The sequence below is a fragment of the Coenobita brevimanus genome, chromosome 91 (genome assembly GCF_032717465.1).
Source record: "Coenobita brevimanus isolate Jiangsu-jjx chromosome 91, ASM3271746v2, whole genome shotgun sequence".
In the NCBI taxonomy this organism is placed as follows: domain Eukaryota; kingdom Metazoa; phylum Arthropoda; class Malacostraca; order Decapoda; family Coenobitidae; genus Coenobita; species Coenobita brevimanus.
The window spans coordinates 1,293,939-1,308,111 of record NC_137044.1 but is presented as its reverse complement, the minus strand read 5'-3'; the positions used below and the strand labels follow the sequence as shown (position 1 = coordinate 1,308,111).

General features: G+C 41.9%; 1 protein-coding gene across 3 annotated transcripts; it reads left to right on the top strand.

Moving 5' to 3' along the window:
• The first annotated feature begins 628 nt into the window (after positions 1-628).
• Positions 629-12,212, top strand: LOC145411820 (glyceraldehyde-3-phosphate dehydrogenase). 3 transcript variants are annotated; one of them, XM_080281782.1, is made up of 3 exons: positions 629-653; positions 7,980-8,094; positions 10,864-12,212. In XM_080281782.1, the coding sequence occupies exons 2-3, from the start codon at positions 8,017-8,019 to the stop codon at positions 11,785-11,787; spliced, it is 1,002 nt and encodes a 333-aa protein (XP_080137908.1). In that variant the 5' UTR covers positions 629-653; positions 7,980-8,016; the 3' UTR covers positions 11,788-12,212. The 3 variants fall into 3 exon arrangements, with proteins under 3 accessions (XP_080137908.1, XP_080137906.1, XP_080137907.1); XM_080281780.1 differs by lacking the exon at positions 629-653 and adding an exon at positions 791-901; XM_080281781.1 differs by lacking the exon at positions 629-653 and adding an exon at positions 7,543-7,578.
• The last annotated feature ends 1,961 nt before the right edge of the window (positions 12,213-14,173 follow it).

The window sequence follows — 14,173 nt, the reverse complement described above, 5'->3', positions numbered from 1 at the left end:
ATCAGTTGAACAATCTTATATGCTCTTCTTCTGGTGGTTAACCCTCACTTGACTATGTTTCAGTATACTACGTGACAATAAAAATTAATATAGAAAACATAAAGAGAGCCACATATTCATCGAGTGGGACCACTAAGTTGACAGTCCCTTACCCAAGACTAGACTGGCACCCTTTCACCTTGCCAGACTAGTAATGGTGGCTAATATACTTGTTTACTATAAATATTAAAGTGGTATACATGCACCAGTGGCGTTAGCAGCTTGTGACGGAATAATTTCACTACCTCTTCGTATTACCAGCTTGTATATTTTAACACCTCAACAGACATCAAGCTACCGTTGCTTCCTGGATATAATTGATTTTAGTAATGCTGTAGATTACTTGTCATTTATTGAGTAAATTCAATTGAAGTTTATTAACTCCACTGAAAGAAGAGCACAAAACCAAAACACAAATAACTTTAGTCAACTTCATACATTAAAGGGGGATTAAGTTGAACATTATCACTTAAAATTATTATTAATGCAATGATAAAGTTACCAGTATCCGAAAAAAAAATACAAGTTTAAACGTTCATATGACACTGAAGGTGGTGTCGGCTGCTGTGACGCTCAATCCCATCTGTCCTGTCTGACCTTGGTCGCTTGTGGAGGTGAGTACGGGCATCTGTAGATAAATATATTTTTGAGCTTTCTTTTTCGGTGCCATTGACTGATTGCATATCAGTGCCATGTCCTAAGTTCTCTTTCGTTGGCTGTGTATTAAAATTGAGGTGCAGAGTGGCAATGACTGTATGTTTAATGGTGCACATACAACCGGCTCTGTGGGAGGTGAGGTTTCCTTGCATCACCGTGTCGGCTGCCAGCGCTCGCCGTCTGCATTCGCTTTACCCAGTCTTACGTAAGGCCTTCCAGGTTTGGTGTGAATCGAATTGAAATATTTATTGTTGTAAAATTGATCGTTTAACAGTCCGATGACCCTCTTATATATATGTACATATATTTTTTTAAAGAGTAAATTATACTTTAAATATTTTTTGTATTTGCCTGCGCGATGTAAGTGAACTGTAAGCGTGAATTACCCCTCAGAATATCACCTCATCGGCAAGCCATTGGATTATGAGGCAACAGTGGTGTTGGGGAATGTGATTAAATTTATTAAGTATTATATGTGATCACTGATAGCTGCTGAAATGTGAAAACGGTATCGCCGGTTGGCAACGGCAAAATGCTGTTGCCGTCCTCTATATAATCACGTCTGTGCTTGCAGATTTTTTTTTTTTTTTTTTTTTCAAGATTCGACTGCATTAGGGCAAGTTCACAAAAGTTTCGGGATGAAATTCCAAAAGAGGCGAACCATTTCAGAGGCATGTGAAAATCAATAGCTACATGAGTGAGCTAGCAGGTGGAGTTTCAGAATATTGAAAGTGGAGAGGTGTCATTTAGTAGGCATACTTTGGTTTTAAAAATTATAATAACCTAATTTTCCCCCCTCGGCGTGATATGAAGTTGCCAGTTCCAAATTCACAACATAGCTAAACTTCCTGATCGCTTGCATGTCGCCGGAAGCAAAAATCACCAGAAAATTACTGGAAAGGTGCCAGACCATTGCCAAAATTTTGTAAAAATCTCGCCTACCGCCAGATTTTTTGTCGGTATGTTGAAGTATTGCAAAGTGGAACTGAATATCTAATATTTAGCGAAAAATGGCAACCAGTTCGCAGGTACGTGCAGTGTCCTTTCCCACTTAGGACGGATTGGTGACAGGAAGTCTGCCTCTTATATCTTCAAACACCTTAAGTTACGCCCTATGATCAAAATATGAAAGTGAGCCCCGCCCTCCTCAACTGTTACCATTAAATTAACTAGGCTAACCGTTAACCTTCCAGATCCTAGAAAGAAAAAACTGCTTGTGTGCTTGTCACGTAGGTTACTCAGTCAGATAATCGGAATAGTATTGCTGAGTTAAGGCTGAACAAAGATACATCACGCTGGCTAACTTTTCATATATCAAAATCTTTCTCGCCCCATGGAGTCGATAACTTTCTTTTTTTTTTTTCCATGACGGTAGTGTTCGTCAGAGACATTCTTGTTGCTATTACGTATCTTGTGTGGTCTAAATTTAAGCGTTTTTGTATAAATTGAAAAAAAATAAATGTTCAGTGTTGTAGAGGCAGTCTATATGCAACATCCTCCTCCTCCCCAGGAAAAAAAAAGGAGTAATACCGTAAATGATGAATTACGTTGTGTAATGAGGTAATTGCCCCATTCAGACTGCATTTGTCTTAATAGGTCAGGTCATACAGGCATAGGCCTGTATAATATACAGTAGAGGTTCAGTTTAACTTGCCAGCCAAGGTTGTAGTGGCATGTGTGGTAAGCTTTCTTTTGTGGTGTGGGGTGTGGCCGTATCCAGGCTCTGATTTACAAACTTGTGATCAGTTCCTGCTTGTAACCCTCGGTTGCAGGCTGAACGAGAGACGATGGAGGAACCCTTCACAAAATAAAGACTAGCAATGGTAATTTCTTACTGGTGAGGGATTTGATTTTGCCTACCGGTACTGAACGAGATAAGGGAAGAATATCTTGTCCTTCGTGCAAAAATAAATTATAACCTAGTTATGGCAGTCTCCATTTTAGCGATTCTTGGTGACAGTTTGAGATAAAAATTGTAATGTTTAATTTCCGTCAGTCAAGGGTAAGGTGTCTAGGTTATTCCAGTGTGTCATCGGGGTAACGGACAACTTGAGTGGAATTATCATAATGAAAAATTTCATAAGAACCAAGAATTGTTATATTACTTAGAATCTCTGAAGTATTGTATGTCTATAATGCCGGCAGTCATAGGTTTCCTCAAACATCCTGAATTGGTAAACGTCGACTAAGTGCAGTTTTCCTCATGTCACATGTAATACAAGTTGTTAATGTTTAGTTTTCTTATACATACTTATAAAAGTTTAATAACTTAAATGTGCACCAAACTTGGGTTCATAGAGAGTCCATATCCGATCCCAGCAGTAAACACAGAGTAACTCTGGTAGTACATATGAAAATAGATTGTCCTTGACCATGGTGTGAAAGGAGTCATTGCTGTAACTTTGGCAGCCCTCATTCAGGCCCAGTCACGTGATCACCTCATCTCAGTCATAGGGTCACGTGACCCCGCCCCACCCCGTGAATTTTAGTCGGTTTATGCAATGCGGTCTGATTGATTGATCAGTACACATTGTGTCTTGCATAACTTGAAGGGGGTCGATCGGGGTTTTCATCAGTAAAAAGAAATAATCTTTTTTGAACGCAGCTATGTAACACGTGAAATAAAGATGAAGTGCTTGGTGAGTATTTTTCCATAACTACTACACTTAGAATATTTGTAGATTTTGTTGAGGGAAGGGGCAAAGACAACTAAAATAGCAGCGTCGGGCGAGCGGAGGGAAGGCAGTGAAGTGAGAGAGGAAGAGGGGAGGTCCGGGTGGAGGGTGTACAGTAGAAACACTCGTCCTTGTTAGTTGTTACGTGTCCCCTTTTATAGCCCACTGTTGCCTACCTAACCTGCTATACACGTTGTTGTCTCTATATTCATTTTAGCTTTAGAGATTCGATGTTCAGCTCTTTGATAATATTTGGGATTCCCATTAATAGAGCATAATTATGTAGCAACCGCTTTTGTAGCGTCTGGCTTGGCCACCCCTGACATGGCCGGGCAGCAGTTAACTGTTAGTATAGTAATCAGCGATAAAACTATTCTCGGCTTTTTCAGCCCGAGGATTTAGTTGTTAGATACTCGACTAATTTAGCTTGGGAGGCATGTTTGGGAATTGTTAGATATCTTCCAATAATCTCTTAAGCACAGTGGTATCTCCTAAAGGATAAAATCATCTGGAGGAAGAAAGAAGTAAAATAAGGTGTCATTGTAGTGGTTAATAATTCTTGTCATGGACGTCTTTAAAAAAAAAAAAATCGTAACTCGTCATCTTTAGGTGGTGGTGGTGGTGGTGGCGATGATAATGATCGTCATCATCACCATTGTCGTCATCATTATCATCATCATCTTAACGACTTGACCAAGGAACTGAGCATAGCTACCATTTAGCACAGAAAGCAGCACAGTCAGTTCGTGGGTGTGGCAGTAGTGTACGGTAACGTGTATGCTGGGGGCTTGCGGCTGCCAAGTGATATTTTGGCCTTAGTAACAGTACCTGTAGGTAGGTGGCGGTTTCATGCTTTTGGCCGTAACTGTTTTTTCCTATTATCTAATCTTTTATCAGGATCCATACCCTAATCCATAAGTCCATTTCTCTTGTGCTTCTTTCTCTTGATTTTAGTCCTTACGAATATATCTGAACCCGCCTGTATACTTCTTTACTTAGCGTGGTTCATGTTTCTAGCTACAGTTGCCCTTATTTTCAAGTCTTTGCATGCTTTCCCCCTTCCAGGAGCGCCATAAATCTCTCTCTCTCTCTCTCTCTCTCTCTCTCTCTCTCTCTCTCTCACACACACACACACACACACACACACACACACACACACCAAAATTACCCAACAGTTCACCCTTACTCTTCATTTTCAATTTTCTTAACCTTTTCCAAATCATCGATTTCGATTGGTATTGCACTTTTCTTTTCCGTCGGTTGTAAATGCAGTTCATTTATGAGCCCCATGACCACCAAAGCGTCTTGCTAGTTCATTCATGCTGTCTTCAAACGATTTTATTCTGCTTGGGGAGATGTTTGGAACTAAAGGTTAAATATCAGAAATAATTTGTGTTCAATAACAACTCATTCGTAAGTTAAAGAAAATCGTCTGGAGATTAAGGAAAAAATCGACATTATAGTGAATGAGGAAAAAAAAAAAAAAACTACCTACCTATATTTTCTGTTCAATGCTGAAATTTTGTCTCCATTCAGCACTTTTCTTACCATGCCACTTTTCCCATATCAGTAGGTTCATCTTATTTCACTTTTCCCCATTACCTGCTGAGTTTCTTTACTCCACCCTTATCCCATTTCGCCTCCTCTCACAGTAGTTTCCAGAATTTCGTAGTTTTAATTTTTCACTTTGTCTCTTCTTTGATCCATCTTGCACTTTTTTATATAGTTTCATGTTTCGCTCCCGTTTCCTCATCTCTTATTTTCCTGCATAGATATATGAGAGCAGCGCGAATATATCTCATCTGTTGTTGGAGAAAAACTTCGTCATAAAACTTCGCTGTCTTCAAACCATTTATCTTTCAGCACACATTTTCACAAAATATACCCCCATGGCCCCTTCCCACCCCCATCACAATTTCAGCTCATCCCACCCATTCCTTTGTCTTCAGCGTCCATTTGTCTACCTCCCTCCCGACGCTTAGGCCTATTCTTAGGATAGTTTGAGGTAAACCTTCACTGCACTCAAACCACCGACCCCACAGCACCCATTTTCTCACAATATGCATTCTAACAGCAGCCCTACCGCCCACCATCATTCTTGTCCATTCCCTGACTCAACACGTCCGCTTCTACCCTCTTTGACGGTGTCATGGAGCACAGGAGGTCAAACGTTTGACAAACCAGCTTGTTCATTTCCACTTCTTGCCGGCTGTCCTCCTTTCGTTCCTTACAGGCTGTTCCTCTTCTCTCACCTCTACGTTTCATCTTCCTTTTCTTGACTGTTCCACTTAATCATTCTTCTCGACCATCATTTTTTCCATCATCCTGTCTGTTCCACTCGTCTTTCCCTTCGGCTGCCCTCTTCTCAGCTATTTGCTCCTCCTTTTGTTGTTTCTCTTTGTCCTCATTTTTTCTTAGACTCCCCTTTTACATACTTTTTATCGACTGTCCAACCTATTATAATTTTTCCTTATCGGTTGTTTCATATTTTCTTTACCCCGGTTTTCATGACTTCGTTTTTTTCTGCAATCCCCCCCCCCCTTTTTTTTCTTCCTCGACTCCTTGGTGTATTTTCTTCGACTTTGCCTTTTTCAGTCTTCCTCGTGTTGACTTTTTTTGTTGTTTTTCAGCTGATCATTTTTCCTTTATCCTTTTACCTTACCTCTACTCAGTTACCCCTCTTATCCTGTTTTTCCTCACTCCCAACACAGCACACTCCTTAACCTTGCTTAACTGCTGTCTACGGCTTATTTACTCCTTGTCTCGAATTTCTACTCTCCAGTTATTTCTACCCATCCTTTATTTGTTCTTCCTTGTATCTTGCATGGCATCCAAGGCAAGTCTCCGTGTAACAGGGCTTCATGTAATCATTGTCTGTGGTCCAATCTTGTTTTCTGCTATTATACATGGTGTGTAAACTGTCTTATATTTTAACAGCATATATGTGTGGACAGTGTGTGTGTGTGTGTGTGTGTGTGTGTGTGTGTGTGTGTGTGTGTGTGTGTGTGACTAATTCGTGTGCTTGCATATTTCGACCTACGGCATTATTAAAGATATTTGGAAGGGTTGGATTACACGGTACTCCACACTAACTTAGCTCAAAAGTACCGTCCGTTCATTTTGATTAGTGAAGTTGCTGCGAATACAGTGCTGATCATGAATAATGCACTGGAAAGGATCTAGGGCCGCAGTATTGTGTATTTCGACTATTGAGCTATTTCAAATTCGCTGCAAAAGAGAGGAAATCTGAGCCAAGGAAAGGTGAAACGACTACAGTACCAATGCATGTCCAGTCCGATTTCACGGTGACGCCGTTTCATTTCGCAACCAGCAGTGAAGGTGATGAGTTTAATACAGTGTGATGGGTCAAGGGAGAAACTAGGGTAGTATTGATTTGCAGCGTGTTCTGCAGCTGAGCCCGCACCACAAATGCCTGGCAGTCTTGGCAACTTACTGAGATTAATGTTAATGCTGTTTCATCTGCTTGTCAACATAGAAATATGTATCTTAATATACCCAAATAACAGTAATGATCTGCCGTGACTATAGTGATCATAGTCCTTGACTTTCCATTATGAATGTGGGGTCACCTTCATTTGACCTTCACCACTGACACCGGGAGTCATCTTGCATTTATCGACTTTATGGTATTCGCAAAGCTCTCGGCTAGTTAAACATAATAGCATATGCTAGTGGCAAATAGGAGCACTCCACTTGAAGTTTTTCGTAGTGGTAATATATTAAAATATTTTTATAGATTTATTTCGGTGGTGTACTCTAGAACTGTAGTAGGTATATTATGGCTGCAAATTATTATGTAACATGAAGTTTGTTTGCTTTTGCTTCAATGCTTTAGTTAGTAGGGCAGTTTGACGGTGTACATAGGTGTCGGCTGTGAAGGTCGACCAAGGAGGCGGGTGGCGCAGGAAACGCGCGCAGAGCCGGCATGGCCCCATGGTGCCATAGTTGCATTTTTGTATTTACTCGTTGGACCGATGTGCTGTCCTTTAGGATAGCCACCTTAGTTGTTTTGCACATTGGTTATAAGGAGTTGAAAGGCTGTGTACTCCATGGTTCAGGAATATTAATAAGGTGTAGTTGCTAGGTGCTTAGACTACTGATGGAACCTTTGGCATCACGCGACGTGGTGGATAATATCTGGATGGGCCGCGCAGCTCTCCTTGTCAGTCTAGTCAAGACCAGAGTGGTGAGTGCCTGAACGCTTCCTTTATTTTATATATATATATATATATATATATATATATATATATATATATATATATATATATATATATATATATTCCTTTGCTGTAGGCTTTTAATGTGACTTGAAAATTAAGATTGTGGTATACACCGAATCGGAGGTACCTACGGAAGTTTGTTGTACTGAATTTGATGTTAAACTCACGCGATTTAGTGGTTTACCGTTATACTTGGGAGTAAGACCATTCATATTGAGTTTGTGAAGTAATTAGTACCCAGCTGTAGTTGTGGTAGTCAGGTTAGGTATTGATCTGGTGTGATGCAGCACGTTTGCCACCGGCGCCGGTAACTTGGTGGCTATATCTGCGTACCAGTATAGACCAACAATATTGCTTTCCTTTGCAGAAACCCTCCTGCATCACCTCGCCTTCCAGCCGTCACCATGTCCAAGATCGGTATCAATGGATTTGGCCGCATCGGGCGCCTTGTGCTTCGCGCTGCTCTGCTCAAGGGCGCTGAGGTCAGTACTAACTACTACACGAAACACCCGTTTAACCTTACCCAGCTGTGTTACGGGCGCCTTGCCCGAACGTCTTTTCTCAGTATTAGCCTCTTCTGCTAGTTTATTATTATTATTATTGGATTTTTGATGCCGCCAGATTCTGATTCAACCGAGACTTTGTGTAAAGGAAGAGTTAGTTGCGACTTAACACTTTTAGCCTACTATTATTTCGCGTCTCTACTGTCTGAAATCGTCTGGTAGCAACAAGAATGGGGTACTTCTGGAAATCGTCAGCTACCAAGTTTCTTTCATTGTTAACAGCTGTGCACCGAACACGTTCAGTTACCATGATAGTTGATGTGAGAACCTGTGTGGCAAATTACCATAATACACTATTGAAGTATTGAAAAAGCATCGTAACAAAAATATGAGGAGAATACATTGCTCTCATTTCTTTATTTCTCCGAAAACGGAGCCCAAATTTTGAAAACCTGGCACTTATCATGAAGATGCTACAAACTTGAGTTAATTCTTGCTTCTTGTCATGTTCGATTTATACTGTAGTTTTAGCCAAGCCCTTGTTTTGTTTGTGTCAATCTCTTTTTTTGGCGAAAATTTAATGATGTATTATTTTACATCAGCCATCTGAGGTCAGAGACAGTTCCCGTTCCCGGATTTATGACACCCCTTTCATAAATGCGTTTGCACCTCTTGCAAATAAGTATCAAATCTCGAACGGGGACTATCTCTGAGCTAGGATGGCTATGTAGAATAATTTAATATAATAAATTTACGCCGAAAGACTGACACAAGTGCTTAGCTAAAACTACAGTATAAATCGAACATTTCGGGAGGCAAGAATTAGCTTTGCCGCAGCTTCATTATTGTATTGAAATGTAAAGGGTACAGTGCTTATACAGCAAAAGGTGGTGGGTCTTGCCACACACCTTCATACAGTTAGTGATTGTATATTCGAGGGTGTGGCCACACAGCAGTTATACGTTTGGGTTCATTAAAAACGACGAGAAATATGTAAGTGCCAGGTTTTCAGATTTCGGGCTTCGTTGACGGGGGAATAAAACAACGAGAGCAATGTACAGTATTCTCCTCTTATACTTTTGTTACGAACCCTTTCCAATACTTCAAGTGTTTGATGGTATTTTGTCACACAGATACTCACATAAGAGAAAAATCACGGTAATTTAACACATACTCGAGGCAGAGAAGCTGTTAACGGTGGTGGCCTCTAGCGATAAGCAGCTTCACAAGTACCCCAGTGACAGTGATAGCGGACATACCGGGTCAGGGGCGTCCGCAGGATTTTTTGTAAGGGGAGAGGGGGGCAAAATAAATTATATATGTGGGGTTATATCAAAATACACACTCCAAATAGGCATATACTTACATGAGTTACATGACTTACATCATATGCATGACTTAAAGCATGAATCGACTCAAATCAGTCAGCCTTGAACAAGATTTGAAGCCGTTGAATTCCAAGGGGGGGCAACTGCTTCCCCTTCCCCCCCTCCGGACGCCCATGGTTCTTGTTACTTTCAGATTTTTTTATTGAGCTTAGGAAGAATCTGTATTAGTCAAGGGGTTAATGAAGACTAAAAGTAAAACCCTTGCAGTTCGAAGGTCGTGGTGAATATTAGATGAAAAAAAAAAAAAAAATCCAGTGCCGTATATCCTTCATGCTGTCACCGGGGTGTTATTTTCTGTGGATTTTTCAAGTTTGTGAGATCGTCTTGCATTACTTAGTAGTACACGGTCTTAATGCACAGAATAGTCTGGAGGTAGCAAGAAGTAATTAGATCGTGGAGTTTATGAAAATACTGTACGTAGTTTTTCCTTCAACATTGCTTTAGCCCAACACACCACAAGACAGGTACAATACTTAGAAATTGTAAAAGTTCTGTATTGTTTTAGACGAAAAGCTTGAAACTAAGTAAATTAGTTTTTTTTTTTTTTATGGGTTAACTAACTAACTGCACATCGGGGTGCACTAGGATAGGGTCTCAAGGCTGCAGAAGAATTATTGGAGACAGGAGAATATTTGTTTGTAATTTCTGTTGGTATTAGGAAAGTACTGAACATCGAGATTGAAGTGACTTCTAGGTTGGTTATCATGTCCTTAGATTGCTTCTGGTGTGCATTGCATGGTGTAAAACTGATACCCAGGTGATTGATGGGAGAACAGTGAACATTAATGTTGTTTTTCTTAAAAGCTATTTGTGAATAAAGTGTCTGTGGCACATTATTGTAGTGCACTTTAGGCTTTGAACTGGATTGGTTAGATTTTCTTTCACTGACCCCTTCACAAGAGATCTCCCCCTTAACCAAAGTCTTGGAGTAACAGTAAAAGGGGGGGGGGGATTTTCAAAGGTACGCAAAAAAGTTTTTGTAGGCATTATACACACAAACTTAGGAGACCTAGAACTTTTCATTTTGACATTTTTTGGAAAGAAATCAGAGGTTAACAAGCTCTAGGTACCAGAGGGAGATGTAAACTACAGAACATATGACAGAGGTGAATATGAAGCTGGTACAGTGGTAGGTGGGGCTAGAGGGGAGGCACAGTGTGTAAATATAGCGTGCTTTCTCTTGGCCCACTCCCCTCTCTCTGCCCTTTGCTCTCGTCATGCACTTCATATTACTCTGCATCAATACTGTACTGATAGTTTTAATTAGTTATGGATATGTGGGTGCATGTCATGTTGGGGGGGGGTATGCTTAGTACTGTACCAGATAGTGAATATTAAAGGCAGTGCTTTACTCTTTCAGGTTGTGGCTGTGAATGACCCCTTCATTGCTCTTGACTACATGGTATACATGTTCAAGTATGACTCCACCCATGGAGTGTTCAAGGGTGAGGTGAAGGCTGAGAATGGTGCTCTGGTTGTGAACGGCAAGAAGATCGCTGTCTTTAATGAGATGAAGCCTGAAAACATTCCATGGAGCAAGGCTGGAGCAGAATACATCGTAGAATCAACTGGTGTCTTCACCACCATCGAGAAGGCTTCTGCCCACTTCACTGGTGGTGCAAAGAAGGTCATCATCTCTGCACCCTCTGCTGATGCTCCCATGTTCGTGTGTGGTGTCAACCTGGAGAAATACTCAAAGGACATGAACGTTGTCTCCAATGCCTCCTGCACCACCAACTGTCTCGCACCTGTCGCCAAGGTCTTGCACGAAAACTTTGAGATTCTTGAGGGACTTATGACCACTGTCCATGCTGTTACTGCTACACAGAAGACTGTTGATGGACCTTCCTCCAAGGACTGGCGTGGTGGCCGTGGTGCTGCACAGAATATCATCCCATCCTCAACTGGTGCTGCCAAGGCTGTGGGCAAAGTCATCCCGGAGTTGAATGGCAAACTTACTGGGATGGCCTTCCGTGTGCCAACCCCTGATGTGTCTGTGGTGGACTTGACAGTGCGCCTTGGTAAGGAATGCACCTATGATGATATCAAGGCTGCCATGAAGGCTGCAGCTGAAGGACCCCTGAAGGGCATCCTGGGCTACACTGAGGATGATGTGGTCTCCTGCGATTTCACTGGTGACGAGCGTTCCTCAATCTTTGATGCCAAGGCTGGCATTCAGCTTAGCAAGACCTTTGCCAAGGTTGTGTCTTGGTATGACAACGAGTTTGGTTACTCTAACCGTGTCATTGACCTTGTTAGCCACATGCAGAAGGTTGATGCTTAAGTTGCATCAGGAATGGTGTGGCTGCAAGGAGAGTGTTAGCATGCAGCAGGGTTTAGCTGGAAGTTCAAGTACTTGCCAGTAAATAGGAACAAAGATAGGTAAACAGTGAACTGCTAAGGCTTTATTGCATATTCTTACATTTCACTGAAGCACCTGTTTCAAAGAACTAGTTAAATCAATATTCCTTTGTCACCACTGCTTGACTGGTCTTGTCCATCATTGTTGTTAAGGTGTATGTACCGCCGCTGTGTGGTGGGGGAGCAGCGTCCCTACCACACAGTCATGGCATTGTATGCGAGGTGAGTCACTGGGTCAGCTGCCACGTGAGTCAGGCAGACTGTCCTTTATTGATTTTTATTTTTTTTTTCACGTTTATGTTGGCTAAGACCAACTTGAGATTGGCCAATAAAAGATGTAATTGACAACTTTATTTCCATAAGTTTAAACCTTAAAGATTGCATAGTATCATACTGATAGAAGTAATACAGTAATGAAACTGGTATGCTTTAGGCTATATACAAATATGAAAGGATTGTGGGCAGAAATTTTGGACAGACAGGTTACATTGGGTGTGGTGAATACTTTGGTAAGTCGACGCATAACAATACTGCCCACTTTCTGGTTTGCCTTGAATTGTCAACCGCCAGGTAAGCCTAAGAACAAGAACATTTGTTCGTACATCGTTATTGTGCGTTTACATTATGGTTGTATGAAGTTCCCAAAGACAAGCGTGACTCAGGTGAAACAAAAGATTACAGTTTACTGCCAAATTTGTAACAAAGCTGGAGGGTTTAGAATGAGGAAGTTAAGTTTCTACGTGCTCATACATGCAGGCCTCTTATTGGTTGCTAAGGGACCGCCGCCCTCGCACTCTGTTCTGTGACTGGTTGGCTGCGAGACACACCTTCACCTGGCGCCTGGCTCAGCCGGCACCAGCTTATGAAAAAGTGCAGCGGTTGGCAACATCTGACAACATGTCTGATGCGTGTGCGTTACACTTAAAAAAAAAAAAAAAACATTCCTCAGTTTTTCCATTTTGAAGCTGGACGAAACCTGAATTGAAATAATTATAATTGTAAAAGGTACAGGGTGCTAATTCAACAAAAGCAGGTGGTGGGTCGTGCCACACACCTTCAGCCAATACAGTTACAAAGTATTTGGACATTCGTGGGTACATGTGGTCACACCTTGTGTGTGTGTGTAGCCACATACCTTTTGATTTAAAAAAAATAGGTTACACTTATGAAATAGAGGCATTCGTATGACGTATTATATACATGAGTAAAGGGTAGTACTAGAATAGTAAAGGAATTCTGTGAAACAACTTAGTACCCTCTGTGGCCGACGGTGATGACACCATCGCCTTATCAGCAGGTCGGTGACGGATGGCCGCACCACCCTCGACCACACCACCACACCCTCTACTCTCTCTTCGTTTCATATCTTCCCTTCCTTCTGTCGTGCATTTTTTTTTATAAATATTCTCCACTGATACACAGTATAGCGTTTTGCCTACATTGGCTTGAAGCAGTACATTTTTTTCAGCAACTATGGCTAGGAAACAAACTCTAGGCAATAACTTTTTACACGTATATTCCCACAGTCAGACACAGGACAAAGTACAGATATTACAACACGATAAGTGACAGAGAAATAAAAGCTTACTTAGGATATTAGTATCTCGCAGGATACTGACTTAACCACTACAGTTGCCAATACAGAAAGTCTAGTGAACAGGTGTACAGGGAACACGGGCGCGTGAGAGCGCGGGAGGGGGGAGTTCCCACGGGGGGGGGGAATAACTCTTGACGAGCCGGAACAGAGTTATAGTAATATTGGGAAAGGATACGTCTTTCTAACTTACACTTAGTATCACTTGATAGAAAAAGGGTTTTGACATTTGATCTTAAAATGCGTGACTTAAAGAACAGTGTCCCCGAAATATACCATAGTACCCCCGACGACAGGGCAAGCCAAACACAGCTCGGTATGCCCGAGGATGCGCCGACAAACCCACACGGACCCCCACGGGGTAGCCGCCACCAGTCACCACCACTCCCGGCAACAGCGACATATGTCAACCCGGGCCGTGCGCCCCTGTGTCACGCAGCCACCACGCCGTCGCCGCCGTAGGAGAAGGACACTACCTTTACGGAGTGGAATTGTTGAGTCAGCTAGGGGTGTTGTAAAAGACGCTCCAGACGGCGCCCCTCTGGTAAAGACGATCTATGGTCGCTCCCATCCTCGTGAGACGATCTATGGTCGCTCCGAAAGTGCTCCGGTAGAGACGATCTATGGTCGCTCCGAAAGTGTTCCGGTAGAGACGATCTATGGTCGCTCCGAAAGTGTTCCGGTAGAGACGATCTATGGTCGCTCCCATCCTCGT